We start from the raw sequence: 22,554 nt of genomic DNA on the forward strand, positions 1-22,554 counted from the left end.
GCTGAAACCTTTGCTGAACAAGATAAGAGATGATAGTAAAGACCATAAGCCTTTCATGCTTTTGAGAACCTAGAAATCAGGCAGAACCTTTTATCATTTTAACTCTAAGTGCTTTGAAGCATTTGTATAAGTTACACAGCTTCATTTCCAAAGTAAATTCTGCCCACTCTGCCCGTGGTGGGGGAAGGCAATTACTGTCCTGCTGCAGGTGCTTCATGTAGGATTTTGTCATAAGAAAAGATTGGCTTTTCTTTTTCATTTGCTTTTATTTTGTTGATTAGTTTGCAGTGCTGAAGTATTAAGATGCTTTTCTCTTTAATCTTTGTATAAATGATCTCAGGAGTAGAATTCAGATTTACTGTATGTGCAATTGATTGAAACAAACAAACAAACAAACAAACAAACATGCAAAACCTGAGGTTAAAGCTTGTTGCAGCAAAGTTCAAATACTTGATGAAATTGGTCAAGGTCTCAACAGTGAGTCCAGACTTTAGCAGTGCAACTTACTCCAGTATGATCCAGAGTGATCATACTTTTCCTCAGCTAGACAATAACTTTCTCAGTAAGCTTATAAGATGATAAACAGCACTGGTTGACAATATTGAGTGGAAGGACTGGAATTTGTATGTCTCTTTTATATAAATGCCTCTTTTATATAAATTGCCTTTTGTATCCTCGAAGTATACAAGCAATCACTGTGCCATGGCAAGATAGATTTGTATATGCTAACAATTATGGACACAAAGCATTCTTATTTTGATACAGTAGATAAAGCGAAGTCCCCAGGGGTTGATCCCAAGCAGCTGGCTGCAGAGCTCCAAAAGGTTTCCCTACAGCAGGCACCTCTGATTGCCTCTGCGGGAGTAGAAAAGTCATCACATGTCCATTCCGGAACCACTTCTGCCACTTCCAGCGCTGTTCCCAGCCCTGGCCAACCTGGTTCTCCCTCAGTCAGCAAAAAGCGACATAGCGGCAAGGTAAGAAACTCGACAGTCATGCAGCAGTAAAATTTTGATAACAGTAAGACCTACTTATCTTATAACAAGAGGTCATGGTGCGTACTGATGAATCCATTTGCAATGACAGTGATGGTTATGACTTCTAATTACAGAATCTAGAGACAAAAAAAGATTAAGTGATCTATCCAAGGTCGTACAAGACTGATCCCTGTATGAAAATAGCTTCTTCAAATATAATGCTATTATTTTAAAACAAATCAAACAAACAAAAAATGTCTCTTTTCATTCTCTGTTGTTGTTTCTTCTTAACTGCATCTTGTGGTATTACTTAGACAATACTTTCACCACTCAGTACTAAGTTATGGTTGTAGTTTCACTGTATGGTTGTAGTAAGCATTCCTCTGAAAATAGCAGAAATGAATTCACTGCCAATATATGTTTTGTCACCAACTAATTCCTGTGAACTTACTAAGCATAATTTCACATTTTCTTTGCCACATCAGCTGGGCTATTTTCTCCTTGTTCACCCTCCTGCACACCTGTAGAGTTCAGAGTTCAGGGTGGGAATCTAGTAGCCTTTTTTCACACTCAAAACCAAAAACTAAATCATAAAGTCATCTATTGTGCTTTTTTTTGTTGTTGTTGTTGTTGTCAAAAAATCAAAATTCTTCAATAAAGAAGCACAACCAAAAGGCAAAATAAAGCATGTAAAATGAATAAAATTAAGGCACCACAAGATGGTACATAAAATTATAGGCAGGGAGCATGAGGTTCACCTCATCTAACAGTAGACCTTTTGTTGTGTAACTCAAACTGGCGGACCATGATAAGACAATATGACTTCAGTGACTTCCAGATGAAAAACAGACACTTTTGATTTGCTCTCTCTTGTATTATTGTGTGGCTAGAATTTTGTGGTTATAACTGGTCCTTATATCTGAGTGACTGAAAGGACGTCTCTTCATAGTAAATCCGAAGAGGTTAGTGTACCATCTTAACTTTAGTGTGCTCTTTTACAGGAAATGTAGTCTCTATGTTGCCCTTATTCAAAACAATTCATATTCAGCACCCTAAGAAAATCTGCAAGGATTTTTGGGATTTAGGGATTTACAAAAGAGGCAGATATGCTTTCCATTTCTTAGAAACTGAAAGAAGTTCAAATGGCACTGAAAATTATATCAGACTGATGGTCACAATCTGGAAAACAGGAAAACTTGAGTTCTACACTGGTCTTCTGAGAGCAGTAAGTTTGTCCTAGCTTGCCTCTATTTTTTGTTGCTTCAACTCTAGAAGCAAATGTGGAGAGAATGCAAAAGTGTCCAAATCCTGCTGCTGACCCAGAACTTTTTTTCTTGACTGATGAATTTACTTGAAGATTAGAGATAGGTCCAGGATGGCTCAGGGACATCAGCCTTTATAGAGTCATAGAATATCTTAATTTGGAAGGGACGCATAAAAATGATTGAATCCAACTCCAGGCTGACAGAAAAACAGCACCCAAGGTCCCATCTGCAAGTGAAAAACCAACAGCATGGCACTTGATGCTAAGCTGCAGTGGATGTCCCAGAGAAAAAACCCTAAAATAGTGTGAAATCCTCCAAAATGACAAATCCTTCTAAGGAGAATTATCAAAATTCAGCAAGGCTTTAACTCTCTCTGCAGAAGTTTGTGGAGATGAGTGAATGCTTGGCACATCCCAATAAATGCACTCAGCATCTTGCTTGATGTTTCTCCTTGACTGACTACTATTTAAGAGGATAGCTTTTTTTTTTTTTTTTTTTTTTTTTTTAGAGAGAGAGAGAAAGATTCCATATTTGGAAGGAAATGATAGTATTATTTCCCAACTACAGACAAACAAGAGGGAAGAAAAAATAAGAAAAAAAAGAAAACAAAATATTTTCTGTGCATATTGTTGTTTTATCAGCTACCTAGAAAAGCTCAGTAATAGAAAACAGTCAAGAAAGTTTATATACCACCATGAGAAGGAGGGCAATCAGAGAACACAGAGTAAAGCAAATATATATATATATTATATTAATTGGACTGGAATTATGAAATCCACCTGTGCTACTTTATGTTACATTTGGTTACTCTATTGAATCAAAGAATCATTAAGGTTGGACAAGACCTCCAACCATCTGTCCACCACCAATATTTCCCCACTAAACCAAGTTCCCTAGTACAACATCTAAATGTTCCTTGAACATCTCCAGGGGGTGGTGATTCCACCACCTCCTTGGGCAGCCCATTCTAGCACCTTACCACTCTATTAGAAAAGATTATTCCTAATATCCAACCTGAGCCCCCACCCAGAGCAACTTAGACTATTCCTTTTTGTCCTATCACTAGCTATGATGGAGAAGAGGCTAACTCCCACCTTACCACAACCTCTTTCAGGTATTTATAAGAGCAGTTATGTTTTCCTTGAGCCTTCTCTCTTCCAGACTCAACAATCCCTTTTCCCTCAGGCTTTTCTCATAAGGCTCGTGCTCCAGGTCCATCACAGTTCTGTTGCCCATCTCTGGACATGCTTCAGTGCTTTAATATCTTCTTTGTAATGAGAAACTCAAAACTGAACACAGCATTTGAGTTTTGGCCTTACCATAACTGAGTACAGGGGGATGATCATTTCCCTTGTCCTTCTGGCCACACAGTTGCTGATACAAGCCAGGATGGCTTTGGCCACCAGAGCACATTGCTGGTTCATGTTTAGCTGAGTGTCAACCAACATCCCCAGATCCTTTTCCTTCACTTTCTAGCTGCTCTGACCCAAGCCTCATAGTACTGCATGAGGTTAATAATATCCTCCTTGGTATTTAGATGGTGTGGTCACATTGAACATCACACATTTACTATGTCACATAGCAAAAACCATAACCTACCTACTTTCAACATTCAGTTTTGTTAAACAGAGTTAGTATCATGTCTCTCCCAAGGCTTTTTTTGTGACCGGTTTAGACTGTAAAGAATCTGGTGTTCAAATTGTCTGATTTGGTGCATATACAAAGGCTGATCAAAATGTCAGGTCTGGACTCTTTAAGTGGTGTTGCAATACTGTAACTGTCAAATATTGAGAGTACAGATTGGAGACAATGAAAAGGTTTTGCAAAATATGTGTCAAAACTGCAAGACAGACAACGGTTATTAAAAGGTTGATACTGAGAATCTTATTTCCAATAAGCATATGTGTATGCATATAATTACATGCTACTGTGTTTTGTTATGTATTTTAATCCTGCAGCCCACTGAAGCTACAAAGTCTGCTTCTCATCCCATCACTGGAGAAATTCAGGTAAATATATAATTCTTTAAGTCCAAACTGTTGTTTAAACTGACTACTTTTCTCTGTTGAAAAAGTATATTGAAAACCATGTTTGTTAAGTGATTTCTCATTTGTAGAATCATAGAATCATAGAATATGTTCAGCTGGAAGGGACCTACAAGGATCACAAAATTCAACTGCAGACTCCACACAGGACCACCCAAAATTCAAACCCTATGTCTGAGGGCACTGTCCAAATGTTTCCTGAACTCTGGCAACTTTGGGCTGTGACCATTGCCATACGCAATCTGTTGCAGTGCCCAGGCACTACTGCCTTGGTTAAGATTCTTTTCTTAATCTCCAGCTTGTCCTTCTCCTGACTCATCTTCATGCTATTCAACCCATTTAAACGTTACCAAATGAAATAAGATAAGGTCTAAAAGATCTAAAGCAGTGCTGTTTTTTTGTTTGTTTGTTTTGTTTTGTTTTGTTTTGTGTGTTTTTCTTTTTCTTTTAAGTTTGCTTGGGAAATACAAATAAAAGTACAAAAAAGAAAAAAAGTTTCAGTTCATGAAAGTGCTGAAAATGTAATGAAATATGTTCTGATCTTTAACCCTCAGACAGTTACTGTGCTTCAGTTCAGAAATTCCCTGACTCCACTGGAACTCAGCTGCAGTCCCACTGGACTTTACTTCCAACATGGGCTGTAAACTCTTTCTCATAGTGTAGTGCTTTCGTTTCCAAGCAATGCCCAGTATGTGATTATCCTTTATGTAAACTGGCTTCAGTTTTTTTTTAAACAGTGGAACTGGGAGCAGCAGAACGAATTTTCTATAGATTTCTGTCTTTTGTTTCTTTTATTCATCCCTGCCTTTTATGTTGAAATAGTTTTTTCATAGTATTAAGACATCCATAATACCGTAGCATAACACTAAGGTAGTAAATGTTAGCTACCATAAGGCCGTGTTCAAATTTTATGTGCTTTTTTACTGATTGGAATAGATCAATGTCTGTGTTGTTTAAAACAAACAAACAAACAAACAATACTGACAGAGTGTGAAAGAAACATTTATTTCAAAATTCAAAGTATTCATCCAGCATCTCATTAGATCTTGGTAGAAAGAGAAAGAATCTTCCAATATGGGAAAAGCAAAAGACCTAAAGCTCACATAATGCAAAGGATTTTTGGAGACTTAGAATCATTTAGAAAGTTCAATTAAGACTAATCTTACTGTGTTTAAACCTGTTTTCTAGCTTCAGATCAATTACGACAAACACCTTGGCAACCTTATCATTCATATTCTTCAGGCAAGAAACCTTGCTCCCAGAGACAATAATGGCTATTCTGACCCCTTTGTTAAAGTTTATCTTCTTCCAGGGAGAGGGTAAGTGCAGGATAAATTTTAACCTAAATATTCTTTCTTTAAATTTCAGTTTCTTGCTTGTCACTAATAAACCAAACTGAGAGCTTATTACTATAGAAAGTGAAGGTACAACTGTGGAAAAATCACTGATATTTAATGGGAAGCCAGATGCTAATCCCAGGGAGATGTGCAATATGTTGCTAATGACTTCAGAAAGTTTTTGATATTTTTTTTTATTTCATCCATTTTTTTTCCGTCTTTCCATTTAAAAAATGTTATACAATGAAGAATGTGTATTGAAAGAACAGTCTGCTGAAGGGTATTATGTATACAGATTTCAAAGTCCTTGTTAGAAATCTCTAAGATGTAGTGAAATGTATGGATTTGGGAATAGTAATTCGGCCTTTGATTCTGTAATACAATGAAAACTAAATGATAAGGTTAAAACTGGATTGCTGTTTTTGCTTAAGACACTGTGAATTTGGAGCAGATTTGCAAACACATGCAATCACAGTAGCTCATACTGGTTTAAGACCGCAGTATGATATTAAAAGTGAAACATAATAGACAAGAAGCTATCTAACCACATTTCATGGGATTTTATTTATTCATTCATTTATGATAGTAAAGATATGGTTTTATAAATGCTGCCAATCTTGTATTAAAGTGGCTTATATATAGCTACTTTTTTTTTTTTTTCACTGAGCATTGCTTTTTAAAAATCTGACTGTTATTATAAATAGCTCATTAATTTTCCTTTAAAAGATGTTTTTCTATATCAGCAATATTATAACTCTTTTTTGTGCCTCAAATTTGCAGAATGTCATATTTATGTGTAAGTATATACAGCTATAATAATCCTGCTGACTTAAATGTTGCTACAGATATATCTAAAGTTAAGCTGAAGGATCAAATTTTAGTTTGCAAAGATGAATTCCTGTAAACATTTCAATTTGTGTAGTCACACTCATCCCAAAACACTCTTAAGCTGAGATCATTTAACTAAAAATATGCATTTTCAACTTATGCAAAGTAAAAGGAAAGTGCATATTCAGGTCACATTTGGCATATGGTGAAGCACAGCTAAAAGCAAACAAATGGTACAGCTAAAAAAAAAAAAAAAAAGCATATTTAATAGCATGTTGATTCAATCTGTACAGCATTCAATATTGTTTAGTAGCACTGGGCCTACACATGTTACTGGATATAATAGGAACAGGTCCTACATTTTGAGAGTATTTTAATGCACTTAAGAATCTTGCCAAATAGCTGTCTAATCATTTTTTTTCTGGGAATGTTGAATATTCATTCACTGTTATAGAAGTTAAGTTTTGAACTACAAAGATGTTCAGCCTGTAGAATTCTAGTTCATATCCAAGTATTAGGTTCAAACTTTGGGCTATGTTATGAGGAGTTTGAATGTTATTTGGGTTTATTACTGTAAAATATGGCAATGTTGCAGTTTTGCATGTGTCTTGGGACTTTAGGGCATAATGGAAATGACGAGCTTCTCAAAAGTGCAAAACTTGCATATGAAAGCAGAAATGTAAACTGCTACTAAATAAATTTTATCAGTAGTTAAATCCTTACACATCTGCTTACTCTTCATAATGCCTGTTTCCTTTGATTCTGATACTAGAAATTACCCCTCATTCACATTTTCTTTCATCTTTGTCTCTCACTATTTTCTCTTACACTGCTTCATCTGTGTTCCTAACTATTTAATGCTGGATATGCAGACAAGTCATGGTTGTCCAAAATGCAAGGTAGAGTGTACTGTCTCAATATTCTTTTCATTTTAATATGCAAGCATGATGTTTTGATGTGCCCGTGCATGGAAAAATAGATTTCTCTTGAGTTTTTACAATTCATGATTGCTGCTATTTATTCATTCTCTAGTGAATTTCATTTCCAGGTCAGAAGAAACTGGAAACAACTAATTAATATTCCTTGATACAAACTTTGAGGATGAATAAAATTTGCTTTGAAGTCTGGAAGAATTTAGTTTAGTCATAGACATCTAATAATACATTTTCACTCACTGAAAGTTGTTGAACAATTAAGAGTGAACTTGTCTCAAGCTTTTGAGTAGTGGAGTGGCATTATGCCAAGAGGAAGAACATTGTTTGGAAATGAGATGAAATATTTTTCTCTATATATCTTGTACGGTGCATATACATTAATACTAAGCATCAGTCTAGATATTCATCCAGATTAATGTTATTTGAGAACATAAATGGTTAGTCAGTGTATTTGAATTTTAGTAATTAGACCTTCTAATTTGTCCTGGATTGGGAAATATAAAGCAACATTCTGCTCTTAAGGTACACTAGTATCAACAAAGGCTAAATACATAACAGTAGTAATTCAACATTCATTCTGCATTTCTTTAAAAGTAGAAAGCTGGCCCAACAAATCAGCAGATGTCTTTTTGACGTGTATATATATGTCAATGAAACATGTGCATGTTTTGCATAATTGATTCAGACCCACACCATTCTGGTACCATGCACAGTACATATTCATGGTTGGTCAATTTAAATGAGTCTTTGTTGTGCTTCTTCTGAATTAATCATACTTGAAAGGAATCTAGTTCATTAATTGAGACTATACCACAGAGTGAACCAAAACATAGTTCAATCACAAGTCAGAAGTGGAAAAATAAAGAGAAAAGCTCGCTACTAAATATGAATGTAAAGATACCATAAGAGTTTAATAGAACAGATACAGGTCATTGTGTTCTGTTTGGCTTTACAACTGGAAAAGAGTCCCCTACACATTTGTTCAAGTAGCAGATGTATGACATTATGGTATAGGAAGTTTGAACAGAAGTCAGTGAGAAGTTAACTTGCAGAGTGGCAAAATAAGTTCACTTCCTTTTATCTTCTTGAGTTTTCAAAATATTGAAAGCTTTTCATGTTTTCTTACCCAGCTCTTTTGAGATCTCCATTAAAATTTATATTAAATTAAAATTGGAATGGAAGCAGATCAGAGATCAAAGCTCACAGCATTAGATGAATCCATATTCTATTAGAGGTTTGTGTATTCCTTTCTGCATCCTCAGGAAATGTAAAGTACAATAGAAAGCACTATTAATTCTTTTTTAGAAACAGATTATGCAGGCAATATTTTAATTTTTTCATTTTTTTCCTGGCTATTGACAAAAACAATCATGAGGTTGTACTTTTATGTTTGTTTCCAGGATGGTTAAAGGCAGATGCAGAGAACAAGATCAATAAGAAATTAGTGTTTCTATCATTAACAGGATATTATATACCCCATGGCCTTCATTAAATGTTCTAGTGAGATAGATGTCCTGTAATTAGAGACTATAACCTATAAATATAATTGATTCCTGCTACTTTAAAGTGCTAATAAGAGGATGGTCTTGGAAGAAAATCAGTGGATTATCACTGTCATTTCTAATCAGAGTAAAACATCTATAATGAGAGATGTTTTTAAAAAAAAAGCATATGTGCATTTGCTGACTGATGCTTTACACTGAAACAGTTACAGGTAGGGAGATCTCAATGAGGAGTTAGGAGATATTTTAAAAACCATGTCAGGAAAAAAAATACTAGGTGTGGCAGAAAAAAAAAATAAAAAAATTCTGAGATATCTTTTCTTTGTGTGTGTGTGTGTATTTGGATTGGATTGGTTTTGTTTTGTGTTAGAACTGAAAGAAGCAAAAGGTCATTAATGTAATATTTCCTTCCTTTTTTCAAATTCAGTGCTGAGTACAAGCGGAGAACTAAGTACGTACAGAAAAGCCTGAATCCTGAGTGGAATCAGACAGTCATTTATAAAAATATCTCCACGGAGCAGGTGTGTGACTGTTCAGTGCAATTTGCTGTTTTCTTTGTGCAGGCTGCAGTTCTCAGTGTAAAGGAAGTGGCATTACTGGCAGTTTTGTGAAGCCGTGTGAAATCTTACAAAGTTTGGGTGAAATTTGCTGGTAGAGTTCATAGTATCTATCTATCTATCTATCTATCTATCTATCTATCTATCTATCTATATTCAGAAAACAATGATCATTTTTGTGCATTACACTCAGAAGCATATCAAAAGTACAGATGAATTCTGAAAATGATAATGGAATACAAGGAATAAATAAAAAGACAAAAACTGCTGAAGTAGATGCAGAAATCAGCATAAGTCTTGGTTTCAAAAGCCATGCCAGTTAATATTTTTAGCATCTAGACCATACTCTTTAAGAAGTTAAACATATTACTTGGTAGCTAAGATTAAATAAAAGTAATAATAGAGAGTGATTTCTTAATCTTTCTCTTTTAAATCCTATCTAATTAGGGAACTTTTAACACAGTCTTCTTAAGAATACTTGCCAAAATTAAGCAAAAAAGTTGAACAAGGGAAAGATTCCCTCTTGAACAACTCATGCAGAATAGATGTAACAGTGATTTCCTTGACCAAATAAAATTTCTTTTCTTAATTGTTCCAAGACCTCATCAATGTGAAAATAACCTAAAAATAAGTTAACAAATTATTGTTCCATGCTACTTTTAGTTTCTTGGGTTACACAGTTTCCAACTAGATACTATATTGAGTATATATATTTTTGTCCTTGAAAACAGGAATTCCTTAAATACTTTCCAGAAATGCATTGTCTCAACTTTTGCTATTCTGGGAGGACATGTTCATTTCTTGTTACAAGTGATGACTGTGCAAGAACAGAGAGAAAAGTGTAGAGATCCTTGAAAAGAAAGAAAGAAAAAAAAAAGATGTTGAAAAGGTGGAAACAAAAAAATAGAAAAGATTTTCGAGTAACCACAACGCTACTTCATTAGCACTTTTAACATTAGTATGATAATAAAACTGTGCAGAAAACTTGCAGTATTCTACATTTCTTTCAGATATCTATTCTAAGCCTTAGTTCAGTAAGGGTCCTATTAAATATTATGACAATGAAAAATCATCTAAAGACCTTTATTAAGCAGTGTATGAAATGAGTTTCAAAGAGGAGAGAAATTTGATTTTCTAAAGTTATATTTATGTACTAAAAGCAAAGAACACTCGCTGGTGATTTTAAGAGAAGTAATTACACAATCACAGCAAAGTAAGGTTTTGTCTTACATCATCAAGTTTTTTTTTTAGTTAATGAAACCAAAACTTGAGATCTCCATCATGAGTTTAACTGGTAGCATTACGGAAAATGATTTTTTATGAAATAGTTTCCATATGACAGTAGGTTTCTGCAAGTAGGCAATGCACTCATAAGAAAATGAGAAAGTACCCCTACTAGACAGTGAGTAATTTGATCCTACTAGCTTTAAGCTTGTGGTAAATCTCATTTGAGTTCAGAACATGATGTGAAAATTCTTTTTCTAAGCCAAAATTAATTTTGGGCTTTGTTATGTGGAAAAGAGAAGAAAGAAAAAGGAAAATAAGGAAAAAAAAATTAAGAAAGAAGAGAGAAAGAAAAAGAATTTCATTTCATCTTTTTCAATAAATAAAAAGAAGATATATAGAAAAAGAAGAATGAAGTGCTACATACAGACTCAGTTAAACCCTTAAATGAGTTAGGGTTATGAAGCCAACAAGAAACAGATTTCCACAGACCTTCTTCCCATATGTGATTTAAATTTTTCTAACTAAAGAAGTGAGGAAATGTTAGTCTTCTTCGCTTCTAAATTCAGTCTGATTTCATAGATATCCCATTCCCCAGGATTATGACTTTATGTCTGTTAAGATAAATTAACACATCAAAAACTTTCTAGACTTTTGCCTCATTATACAACACCAATAATAATTCTTCTTCATATTCCCATCAATCTTCTTCTTCCCATTTGTCCCCAACGACCCCTGGAATGACACTCAGGTCAGTCTTTCCAGTAAGGCCAACAACTTTGGTTGACAGCTTTTCTGTTGTGAGCTATCTTTTCATACAGAGTCCTTTACTGAAATATTTAGAGGGGAAGACAGAATGTGAACAATGGCTGAAGTCACTTGTTTAGCCATTGAGGAGGCAGTCATGAATGAGAGGCTGGAAAGTAGCCTTGTGGAAGGGAGTATGGGGGCTCTGTTTGACAGCCAGTTGAATATGAATCAATAGTGTGCCCTGGCAGGCCAATCATACCCTTGGTTGCACCAGGCACAGCGCTGAGAGCCAGTCAAAGAAAGGAATTATCCCTCTCTGCCATGCTCTGGTGTAGCCTCACTTTGAGTATTACACAGTTTGAGGCATCACAATATAAAAAGGACGTAAATCTTTTAGTGAGCACCCATGGATGGCTATGAATATGTTGAAGCACCTGGAAGGCAAGTTGTTTGAGGAGTGGCTGAGGTCACTTAGCTTGTTCTGCCTAGAGAAGAAGAAATTGAGGGAAGGCCTCATGGCAGCCTACAGATTCTTCACAAGGAGAGCACAAAGAGACAAGTGCTGATCTATTCCCTCTGGCAACAGTGATATGACCCCCAAAAATGTCATTAAGTTGTGTTAAGGAGGTTGGGTTTTAGGAAAAAGTTCTAGGTTCCTCACTGAGAGTAGTCAGACACTGAAACAGGCTTCTGTGGGCAATAGTCACAGCCCCAAGCTCCTGGAGTTCAAAAATCATTTGAACAATGCTCTTCAGACGTGGGCTTTGGATTTTGGTTGGTCCTGTGTGGAGCCAGGAGTTGGACTTGATGATATTCAGTGATTAAAAAAAAATAATAGTAATAATAAAAAATAAAGACTTGTTTCTAGTTTTAGCCTGCAATAAGAGTGTCATACATGACACAGCTGTCATGTATAACAAGGTCTTCAAATGGTATGTTTTGATAGCTATCATTAATGCCTAGCAGTACAACTTGTCCTGCATATCTGGACTGCTTGCAGATTTTCACTGATGACACTGAACTTTCAGAATTATAAAAGCCACATCTTCTTTTATGAAATTGTTTCAATTTTATGTATATAAATAATACATAATAAATCCACATTCTAATGCATTTTAGCTGAATGTCCAAGAACTTAACCCCGATGATGAGAAAAACTACAAAAATACAGGAATGGAGCTTTGAAAATCACGTCGGCTCTTGTAGTGGGCACACATGCTGTCACAAATAACTTGTGGAAACCCCTAAAGTAGAGCAAAGCACAGGCCTATTTGTATTGATAACAAATATCCCCAAATTATTTTCCTGGTTTCAGAGTTGATGGGAAGACAAAACAAGACAAAACTGCCTAGATGACAACTGTGAAAAAAGGGTTCAAGAAGGAGATAGTGAAATGAAACCACCATTCACTTGATCTGAAGTTTATGGCAATGTGTTTACTTATTTTTTTTTACTTGAATTGCAGCTGAAAAAGAAAACACTAGAAGTAACTGTCTGGGATTATGATAGATTCTCCTCAAATGACTTCCTTGGTGAAGTAAGTAACTTCTATCAGTTCTGACTAGCTAGAAAGCTGATGTTAGTATCAGTCATTTAATTATGCTATCAAGACATGTTTTAGCACATGTGCAATTAACTGCAAGGTGAGTTATTTGGTCTTGCTGATTCAGGCTCTCCTTTATAACAGTGAAAATGGTAACATCACTGCTGATGTATAAGTGAAGGCAAAGTCTTGTAAGACTTATTCTGATTACACTAGTAATTAATAATAAATAAGATAAGGGATTATTGGAAGCACTCTGTCTTTTAAAAGCAAATGAAGAAACATGGATGTACAATAGAGAATTATAAACAATAAGTAGGATGTCAAAGAAGTAATTTTAAAATGTTATATTCAGAAAGGATTGTAATTGGAAGCTCAGAAAAAATCAATTGCTCAAATTACTGTTCTTATAAAGAGTAACTCAGTTTAGTCTGCATTTGAATTTAGCAAAAGCACACTCAGCTCAGCTCCAGTTTCCAATTGCATAACTATAAAACTGAGCAATCAGTGTTATTATTTGAACAACTACTAAAATAAACGTATGGGAAGGAGCTACATAATTACCTATTTCCTGTACGCTGCATCAGTTTTCCTGTTAAATTCAGCATTTCACTTGATAGCAGAGCTTTACTAAATATTTATGTCATTGTTATTTATGACATTTAGAAAACAGATGCTCCGGCAGCTACTTCTAGAGGAAGATTTAAATTTCAGCCTTCAAATATTTTAAACCTCTATAATTATTTATTAAATCATTCAAACTTATATATGAAAGCAATATTTTATGGAAAAATGGAGAAGGCTATCCAGTGTATTTCAGGAGTATTTTGAAGTCCAGAGGAATAGTGCATGGTAACATCAAAGAAGGGATTTCCAAATTGTTCCCTAAGGAATTTTTAAAGTCTTGCACAAAACCACAAGCACAGATAGCAGTGAGCATCACAGACTGCTAGAAAATTGAATAGAGCCATAACTGCTTTCATGCCACCAAAGTCAAATGGCATATCTTGGTTTACATCTGTGAGAACAAACCCTTTTCTCTTTAAAACAGAGCAACTAACCTATACTGTCTTGTTGGAACAATTTGTAACCATGTTAACCAAGTAATTCCTCAAACCATTACGAAAAATACTAGAGAGAAGGCTAAGTAGTTAATTTGTTCAGAATATTTTTTTAACCAGATAGACCAAGACAGGTCATAAACAGCCTATGACACTGAAAGAAAAAATGCAAACAAAACCCCACAAATCTTCAATCTTTATATAATAATAATGAATAAAAATCAGATATGAAGAAACTTGTCTATCTGTAAGCTTGAAGAGGCTTCCTTTTATTCAGAGCCTTGCAATAAACTACCAAAGAAACCTTGCCTTGCCTAACCTAAAAACTCTGACATTAGTTTTAACTCTTTCACCTTGGTGACAAATACAAGGCTAGTTTTGTCCTCTCTTTCATTCAAGATTGTGGTGACCTGTTATTGGATTATATATCCTTGCTTTCTGTACCACAAGTCCATTAAAGGTCTTTATTAGTAATAATGTTCTCTCTCTCTCTGTTTTTTTTTTGTTTTTTTTTTTTGTTTTTTTTGTTGTTTGTTTTTTGTTTGTTTTTTAAGACTTTTTTAAAAAGAAATTTTCCAAACTCCAGCTAGCAATGCAAATGGCCTACGGCAGATTTTTGACTACTGTGGGTTTTGTTTTGTTTTGTTTTGTTTTGTTTTGTTTTGTTTTTTCCCTCTAAGTTGTGCTTCTCATTGCCATTTTTTTCCTTCCAGTGAAGTTTTCAGGATTTGCCTATTGATTATATTACTGAAATGCAAAGGTTTCCCTCTTCTTTTCTTTTCCTGTTGCAAATTCTGTAAATTTATTCAATTTTGAAAGGAACAAGACCCAGTCTTATAGTACAAACATCATTTACTCTTTTTATTTTTACATTGACAAAAAGGAAAAAAAAAAATGCACAATTCTTCTGTTAGGATGTGTCTATACAGAGGCAGAACGATGAGTACTCTCTTTAGTCTTGCCATCAAGCTAGTGCTCAAACTGCTCCTCAGCCTAGTCATCTTGATATGGAGCTTTGTTTAAGCTCATATTCCGTACCAAGATTCTGCTGAGATGTTTTATTGTATACACAATGATGGTATATAATGATAAAGGTGGATTTCCAACCACAGCTGGTTTACATCAGGCTAGTTTAGACTCTGAGCAGAGAGTCCTGAATCTGTCAACACCCAACCTTTAATACTCTGAAATGCTTATATTTGATTGTGGCTTCTGCTAACACAATTCTAGATGCCTCTGCTCTACACCATCGTTAATAGATAATATATAGGCTGTATGTTGTGTTTTGGTTCACTTATAGGTATTGATCGACTTGTCCAGTGTCTCTCAGCTTGACAACACTCCTCGGTGGTACCCCTTGAAAGAACAGAGTGAGAACATTGATCATGGGAAATCTCATTCCGGACAGAATAGCCAGCAATCTCCAAAACCATCTGTAATCAAGAGCAGGAGTCATGGAATCTTCCCAGACCCTTCCAAGGGTAGGAGTAACTCAGTGCACTTGATTTTTCCAGATGACAGGAAAACACTTCCTGAGTTCTAATGGAAAAATAAATATACTGTTATGAAGTTTGTATACACTTTTATTAAAAACTTATTTCTCTCTGTGGTTAATTCATTGGAGACCTATACAAATGTTTAACTTGGACCAATCAGTGCTAACAAACTCATTGAGTATTTGTGTCATTAAAACAGCAACCTTTAAGCTAAAGATCTTTTTACATCTGCTATAGATTCTGTGATTTTAATTTATTTATTTTTTTTTTTTTCTGGTAACTTTGTCTAAATTTAATGTCTTTAACTTTCAATTTTTCATATTCTTTAATATTTTATAGAATAACTATTATACTACAGTAATGCATATGCATTTCTAGTCAGTCATAATGGGCTGTAGTATATCTAAGTTATAATGGAAATCAGTGGAGCTGATGTAGTAGAATTTTACTAATGCTTACAAAAGGAGAATTAATCTCAGTGTCTCCTGCTCCAAGAAATTTATTTATTTATTCATTTTTAATACTAAGTACTCACTGGCCAGTTGCCCTCCTAAAGAAACATCTACAATATCAACACAAATGCATTACCTAATACAATCCAGATGTGAACCTCTGAGTGATAAGGCTCTGCTCCATCTCCTTTCTACTTTAATGTCATGTTTTGGTAGCAATTGGCGTCTATGTAAGATCTACATTCAAATCAAAAGTTAGTACAGAAGATATTTGACCAATCATTCTGCAGGAGAGAGAGTAAATTTTCTTGCATTGCCTAAAATTTGATTACCAGCATAAGGGATACTGGTTATTCTGCACATGCTAGTGAAGTAGAAAGCAAGAAACAAATCAGACTTTAGTCTACCTCTAATCGACCAGTGTGGACCAGTTCAGGAATCATAATTAACAGATGTTAGAAATCCAGTAATAAAGGAATTATTCCCTTGGAAATTGTGAGAAAATAGAAACTGGTTCTTATTAAGAGTTCCCTAATCACAGTATCTCCTGATAACACTGAATGGTGTTGCACAGCTTAATCCTTATTCCTTGTTCTACAATGTAGCTAGAAAGGCAAAGTGAGAGAAAGAAAATGAGTTTTTCTTTAATAAATGCAACAGTTGTGCTTCTCCATTTCCTTGGTAGACATGCAGGTGCCCACCATTGAGAAATCCCACAGCAGTCCAGGGAGCTCCAAATCTTCTTCTGAAGGACATCTACGTTCTCATGGGCCATCCCGCAGCCAAAGCAAAACCAGCGTCACTCAAACCCACCTTGAAGACGCTGGGGCAGCCATCGCTGCTGCTGAAGCAGCTGTCCAACAGCTTCGCCTTCAACCAAGTAAAAGACGCAAATAAATTCCTCAGCATGGCAGCTTAATGTTCATCTGTTGCCTTTTTCCCTGCTGTCTTTCCCTCTTGGCTATTTTTTTTCTTTCTGTTCTTGGCACACTGTGCTCACTGTTTCAATGTCTTTCTTTGTGTGCCCGTGTGTGAATACATATAATTACAATATACTCTTGTATTTAGATGTCTTTTATTTATTTATTTTAATTTATATAGACTGCAGTGAAACTGGCTGTTTCTCCATCACTTCCTTCACTCATGGTCCATGATATTTCATAGTTGTGCATGACTCAGAGAGTTCCATTGTGTGATGATATTTTGATGTCACTAAATAACTACCAGTTAAGAAACAAAAACCTGCAGAGATGCAGTTGCCAGATTTGCAAGTTGCACACAGGTACTGAGAATGCACTAACAATTAGCTATACCTATGAATAGTAATCAAACAGGGCTATGCCATATACAAAAGTTTTAAAGTAGGAAGAAAAGTTTTTTAACAGCATAACTAAGATACTGATTTTTAAAAGATGATTGTATCTAACAGCTTTTAGAAAGAAATGTAAGGCAACCCTCTTTATCTCTCACATAAAAATGTGTTAGTGATGAGAATAACAGCAATACAGAAAACTGCTAAGCACACAAAACAAATAACAAGTGGTTTTTGACAGTGTTAACATGTTAACAGAGTTGGAATTCAGAGCTAAATCTGTTGTCATTCAGGTTTTCTAGGAATTTTTCTGCCATATTGATCAATGGGTCAGTATGGGTTTTATCTGATATCTTTAAATAGATTAATAAATTAGAACCTTCTCATTTAAGAGGATAGCTCTCCATAGCTATCATACCAGCATCTGTTTGTTAGCTGAGGATTAAATTAATGGCAAATCAAACTCTCTGACTGTGGATTCATTGTGTTTGTCTTCAGGATTTGTTGATATGCCATATACTTATCATGGTGTAATGCAAAAACTAGGGGGAAATGTTTTCCCTTGACTTCACCATCATTAATAAAAGAAACAGCCAGTTTTAGTACTCTTTAATGCTGTGCATGTGGTGTCTCTTTGGTGTTTGAAAACACTACTTATTTAAATACAGAAAAAACAAACAAACAAAAAAAACCCTTCTGTTTGCATGAATAACATTTAAGCTGGTTCCATCTGAGGATACATACTCTGGGTTTCCATTTCACCCACACTGCCACAGCAGCACATAAAAGCGGTCAATCTAATCATGCCAGGAAGCAGCACAGACACAGCATAGCAGGAGTCCTCCCTATTCAAAGAACTCAGTCTGACAATCTGCCTCCACCAGCCAATGACAACAAAGACCAAAGTCAACTAGCCCTCAGGAAAGTGATGTCTGATGGACCAGTCAAGCCTGAAGGAGGTGAGCAGAAGGGCATGGTTAAGAAACAAAACACATTCCAAAGCCTTCTTGCCATGTCTACTAATTTGTTGCAGTTTTTTTATTTTTTATTTTTATCCTTCTGTTAAGTGCTGTAAATGTTAACATGAATCAAGAACTCTTCTTGATTTTTCCACATCAGCACATCGTGACATAACAAAAAAAACTATGTTAAGAAATGTTACAAAACAAAACAAAAAAAAATGCTTCCACTCAACTGGTGGAGTTTTCTTGAAAATTTGTGTAGTTTTCCTCATGTTGTCAGCTAACGAGAGCACACAACGAAGTTAGTTTGCTTAAGCATGATTAAATCTACCTTGTAACAAAAAAACTAATTGCATATTTTGTTTCTGGAATTCTTTTTGGGACATTAACAATTTCTTTTTTCTCTCCCAGCATTGTTATACCACAGGCATAGATAATATTTTTGACCCAGCAGTGGAAGGGAAAGTTTTGATCTATGTACAGGCCAGTCTCTTGACAACTCTCCAATCACTCTCTTACTTACTGCCTGTAGGCATCTGTTCATCAAATCTAAATGCTATATATCATTAACTTAATCATTCAACACAAATAAAGAGCCAGAATCTCAGCTGATTCAAACTGACACTGTTCTATTGACTTCTGGAGCATTTTGGCTATTTCCAAAGAATCAGAGGGATTATTCAAATAAACTTAGAGATTGGACTCCCAGATCTTCTCTTGTGTGTATTCCCTTTCCAACCTCACATGAATCACTGCAGATTTTTTCAGTTAATGCTGTTATATAACATGGGCAATAAAGTATAGTTGAGAATGTAATAGAGAAAGAGGGCATGATATTTTAAATGATATACATTATACACAGTGAGTCATTAAATAGTGTGAGGGAGAAATCTCAAATTATCAAGGGTAAATATAATTAATAATTTAAAATATTGCATTTAGAAACAATTAGTCGTATCATCTCTAAAAGCTGAAAGCTTTTTGAAAACTTCTTTAAAAATGTATTCCTACACTCATGCATGCTGCCAGACTCTACAGCTCAGCTTCTGACACTCAGTTCAGGCAAAGGCTGGAGTAGATCATGAAGCTAGTTCAGGTACTATAACTGAAAGATCCATCCTATTCCTTGAATGTATACCATAGAAACCTACAAAACTCATGATTTTTTATGGTGTCTTGTTCATAGAGATTTGTCATAAAGACTTGTAGTCAAAAATGTATTTTGTCTGAGAGAAACAATGCTAAACACTTTTCCTTATGATATGAGGTTGAAGCAAGGTTCACAAACATTTTTAGGATAAAGAAAGATCCAGGCTATTGGCTTTAATTGCTACTGTTATGCTAGCATTTTGACATCCAAAACTCAGAAAAGAATATATATCAATATACTTTTGGCTGAGAGCAATTTTAGAAGAATGTTACAGAGTCCTAAGAATAAGAGGCATCATTTATATCAGTGATATATTAATGAGGTTGGAGTTACTATAAGTATACATGGCACTTTTGTCATCTTTGGACAAATACAGGTAGTACACAATGGCCTTCACCGTGCTGCCAAGTTTGTTTTCATACCTGTGAGAAGTTTGGGCTTCCTTCTATTCATAAACTAGTTTGTTCTAATTAATTCATGTAAGATAGGATAATAATTATAATTTTGAGGGTAATTGATCAGTTATCTTCAGTTTTGAGGAGTATTTAAATTAAACCAGGAAAGATTATGAGCTTAAATGGAAAAGGCTCCAAGTTTTCAAAGTTCTTTGAGGGGAGGGAAGGAAAGAGATGTCTCCTCTAATTCAACAATTCTAGAAGTTGAGACAATTGTAAATGATGAATATTAGGGCATCTTCACTTTGCAAGTCCATTCCTGCAGGGGTGATGCATAGTTATGTTACCCACCCCCATCATGATCTACTTTATTGGCATCTAGTTTTATGAAATGGAACAGATGACTTAGCAAGTTAGTAAGGACTGATTTTGCATTTTTTGTCACTAAAGGCAAAAGACCTCTCTTTATGAAGCCATTACAGATAACATAAAACAGTATTATTATTATTATTATCACATCAATTTATCTGAATTTGTTGGAGAGTAACAGCTTTTAAGACAGCTGTTTGTTTTTTTGAGGCCAAGAACTCAATGTAGTAGCAATGTAGTGATATTTCCACAATGATGATAGGAAAAAAAAAAAATTTACTCTGTTGCATATTTATCAGTCCTTCCACACATAGCTTAAGAAAACCCTTAGAAAGAGTTTCTTCCTTTAACTTAAAAATTTGTGTGTGTGTGTGTTGTTGTTATTTTTTGTTTTTTGTTTTTAATTTCTTTTTTGTTTTTCTCCTTGCATTGTTGCTTAAACAAAACAAAACAAAACAGAAAGAATCCTCAGAATGTCCCAGAGAAATTGTTATCTTATTTCTGGACATATGACATTTCCCTTCAAATACATTTTGTTAGTCATGAAGTTAATTGCATGACTGATGAGAAGTAAAAAGGAAATCATAAACAAAAACATCACTCACAATCCTGTGAATGAGGAAGATCTACATCACCTTAAGTTTTTTTAGATTGAACTGATTCTTCATATTAAACAGAAAAAAAAAAGAAAAAAAGAAAAAAAAAAAGATTTAATTGGTCTGTTTTTTAAATTAAGGTGAAGCTACAGCAGAAGACTTTGTTCAGTACATTTGTACAATTGACAAGCCAATATTCAACTACAGCACTTAATTAAAAATATACTCTGAAGTATAGCGCCCTTGTTGCCTGTGAGAGATAAGAGTCCAATCTGCAACTAAACAAATTGCACAATATGCATTCCACTCACACCCTTCAGGAGGGAACAATAACATTTCAGAGGAAAGTCTTTGAAGGCAGAAGCTGCAAGGCTTGCAAGCCAGAGGGAGACAGAAGTTAATTTGAATTCACTTCTGTGAAACATTTGAATCACAGCCAATTATACATTCACATAAAATTAAGCACATTCCTTTCAACATAAACTGTGTATTAGGGTATATCCACCAGATTAGTCAGTTTTGAGATAGTATAAATCAGCTCATCATCTGCTTTTATGTCAGTTATTTATCCCACAGAAGGATCTTGCCTGTTACATGAAAATTTATTGGTAGGTCACTTATGTTTAAAATATAATAAATGATTTTAGAGTTCTCCAGATAATAAAACAATTTCAAATACTATGATTATAATTAATGGTTATCTGTATATATGCATATAAAAATGCAGGTGCATCTGCAATAGTAATTTCCTGATTGTATCCACACGGATGTTTTATATATCTGCCTAATGGGTATAATTCAATGGGGTGTCTGTCTTTATTTGCAGAGGAAGTGTGTTAGTTTTATCCCAAACTATACTATTTGCAGTCTTTAAATGTATTACTTTAAAATATCAAATAGTTAATGGAAGAACATATTTTTAAACCAAATAAGAGAATTTCTAGAAGACTACTCTGATTCTTCCTAGGTTTCTCTGAGCACAATATATGAGTATTTGAACAGCTAAGTGGATCATCCAAACCTGAATATCATTGTACTTTAATGATTTTTTTTTCTACTCTTCCAAACTGGCACTCATGAGAGGTATGCTGAGTCACTACCCTTTTTCTTGAGCATGCAGATCGTGGTAGATGCCAAAAGAGATCAGAGCTTTTAGCTGCTTTAGTGTGTACCTCTTTATGTTGTTTGGCAAATGTAAAACAAGCAGCAGGAGAAAACTACTGCTCTGCTCCTGGCCTGAATTAGCTGATGTTCAAGAAAAAAAAAACAAAAAACTTTGTATTTCAATTAAAGATCCCAACATATCTACTGATATAACAGAAAGATATCACAAGGAGGCTGTGGCAGCAATTTCCATCATTTTTCCTGTACTGTAATCAATAGATATGTTTACCTAATATGACAAGGTTTCTCCAACTCAAAACTTCTTCTGCCTCGAAGCTCGTGTGAAAGAGAGGTTTTCTCTATGATTCGACAATTTCAAAAGTTGAGACAATAGTGAACAATGAATATGAAGATACCATATGTTTGCAAGTCCATTCCTGAATACATTCTGTGTGGTGGTTGTTTTACCCTTACCCATCACAGCCTACTTTATTGGCATCGCTTTATGGATTGGAATAGTCAACACAGCAAGTTAGTAATACGCTGTGTATAAACATTTTAATAACTGTATTCAGATCACACAGACTGTTATATTGCACCTCTTGAAGATCCCCAGTTCAAAAAACCTTAGCTCAAAAGGCAATATCCCTGTTTTTGGCTCCTGCATACACCAACTTTGACAAGAGTTCACTTA

The 22,554-nt window shown here is 34.9% G+C and overlaps 1 protein-coding gene and 1 long non-coding RNA gene across 8 annotated transcripts in view; one reads left to right on the forward strand and one right to left on the reverse strand.

The window, feature by feature from the left end:
- The window catches only part of PCLO (piccolo presynaptic cytomatrix protein), a 310,585-nt gene that overhangs the window by 241,853 nt on the left and 46,178 nt on the right, over positions 1-22,554 (forward strand). For 2 of the 7 annotated variants that reach the window (XR_014948100.1, XM_015879896.3), the window contains exons 13-21: positions 766-977; positions 4,201-4,251; positions 5,476-5,606; positions 7,325-7,351; positions 9,317-9,410; positions 12,886-12,957; positions 15,325-15,505; positions 16,658-16,852; positions 18,169-18,243. Coding sequence is in view for 6 of the 7 variants with exons in the window: in XM_015879896.3 (XP_015735382.2) it covers positions 766-977; positions 4,201-4,251; positions 5,476-5,606; positions 7,325-7,351; positions 9,317-9,410; positions 12,886-12,957; positions 15,325-15,505; positions 16,658-16,852; positions 18,169-18,243 (1,038 nt within the window). In the remaining variant the exon portion in view is untranslated. Of the gene's footprint in view, positions 1-765; positions 978-4,200; positions 4,252-5,475; positions 5,607-7,324; positions 7,352-9,316; positions 9,411-12,885; positions 12,958-15,324; positions 15,506-16,657; positions 16,853-18,004; positions 18,244-22,554 lie in introns of those variants that run through there. The other 5 variants (XM_015879726.3, XM_085552808.1, XM_015879813.3 and 2 more) reach the window with 4 other exon arrangements.
- On the reverse strand, positions 16,592-22,231 carry LOC146762282 (uncharacterized). Its single transcript, XR_014948191.1, has 2 exons — positions 22,150-22,231; positions 16,592-16,842 (listed from the first exon to the last, which is right to left on the reverse strand). It is a non-coding gene; the product is annotated as an uncharacterized LOC146762282 (long non-coding RNA).

The sequence above is a fragment of the Coturnix japonica genome, chromosome 1 (assembly GCF_054131305.1).
Source record: "Coturnix japonica strain WE chromosome 1, WE-NBRP24, whole genome shotgun sequence".
Classification (NCBI taxonomy): Eukaryota; Metazoa; Chordata; class Aves; order Galliformes; family Phasianidae; genus Coturnix; species Coturnix japonica.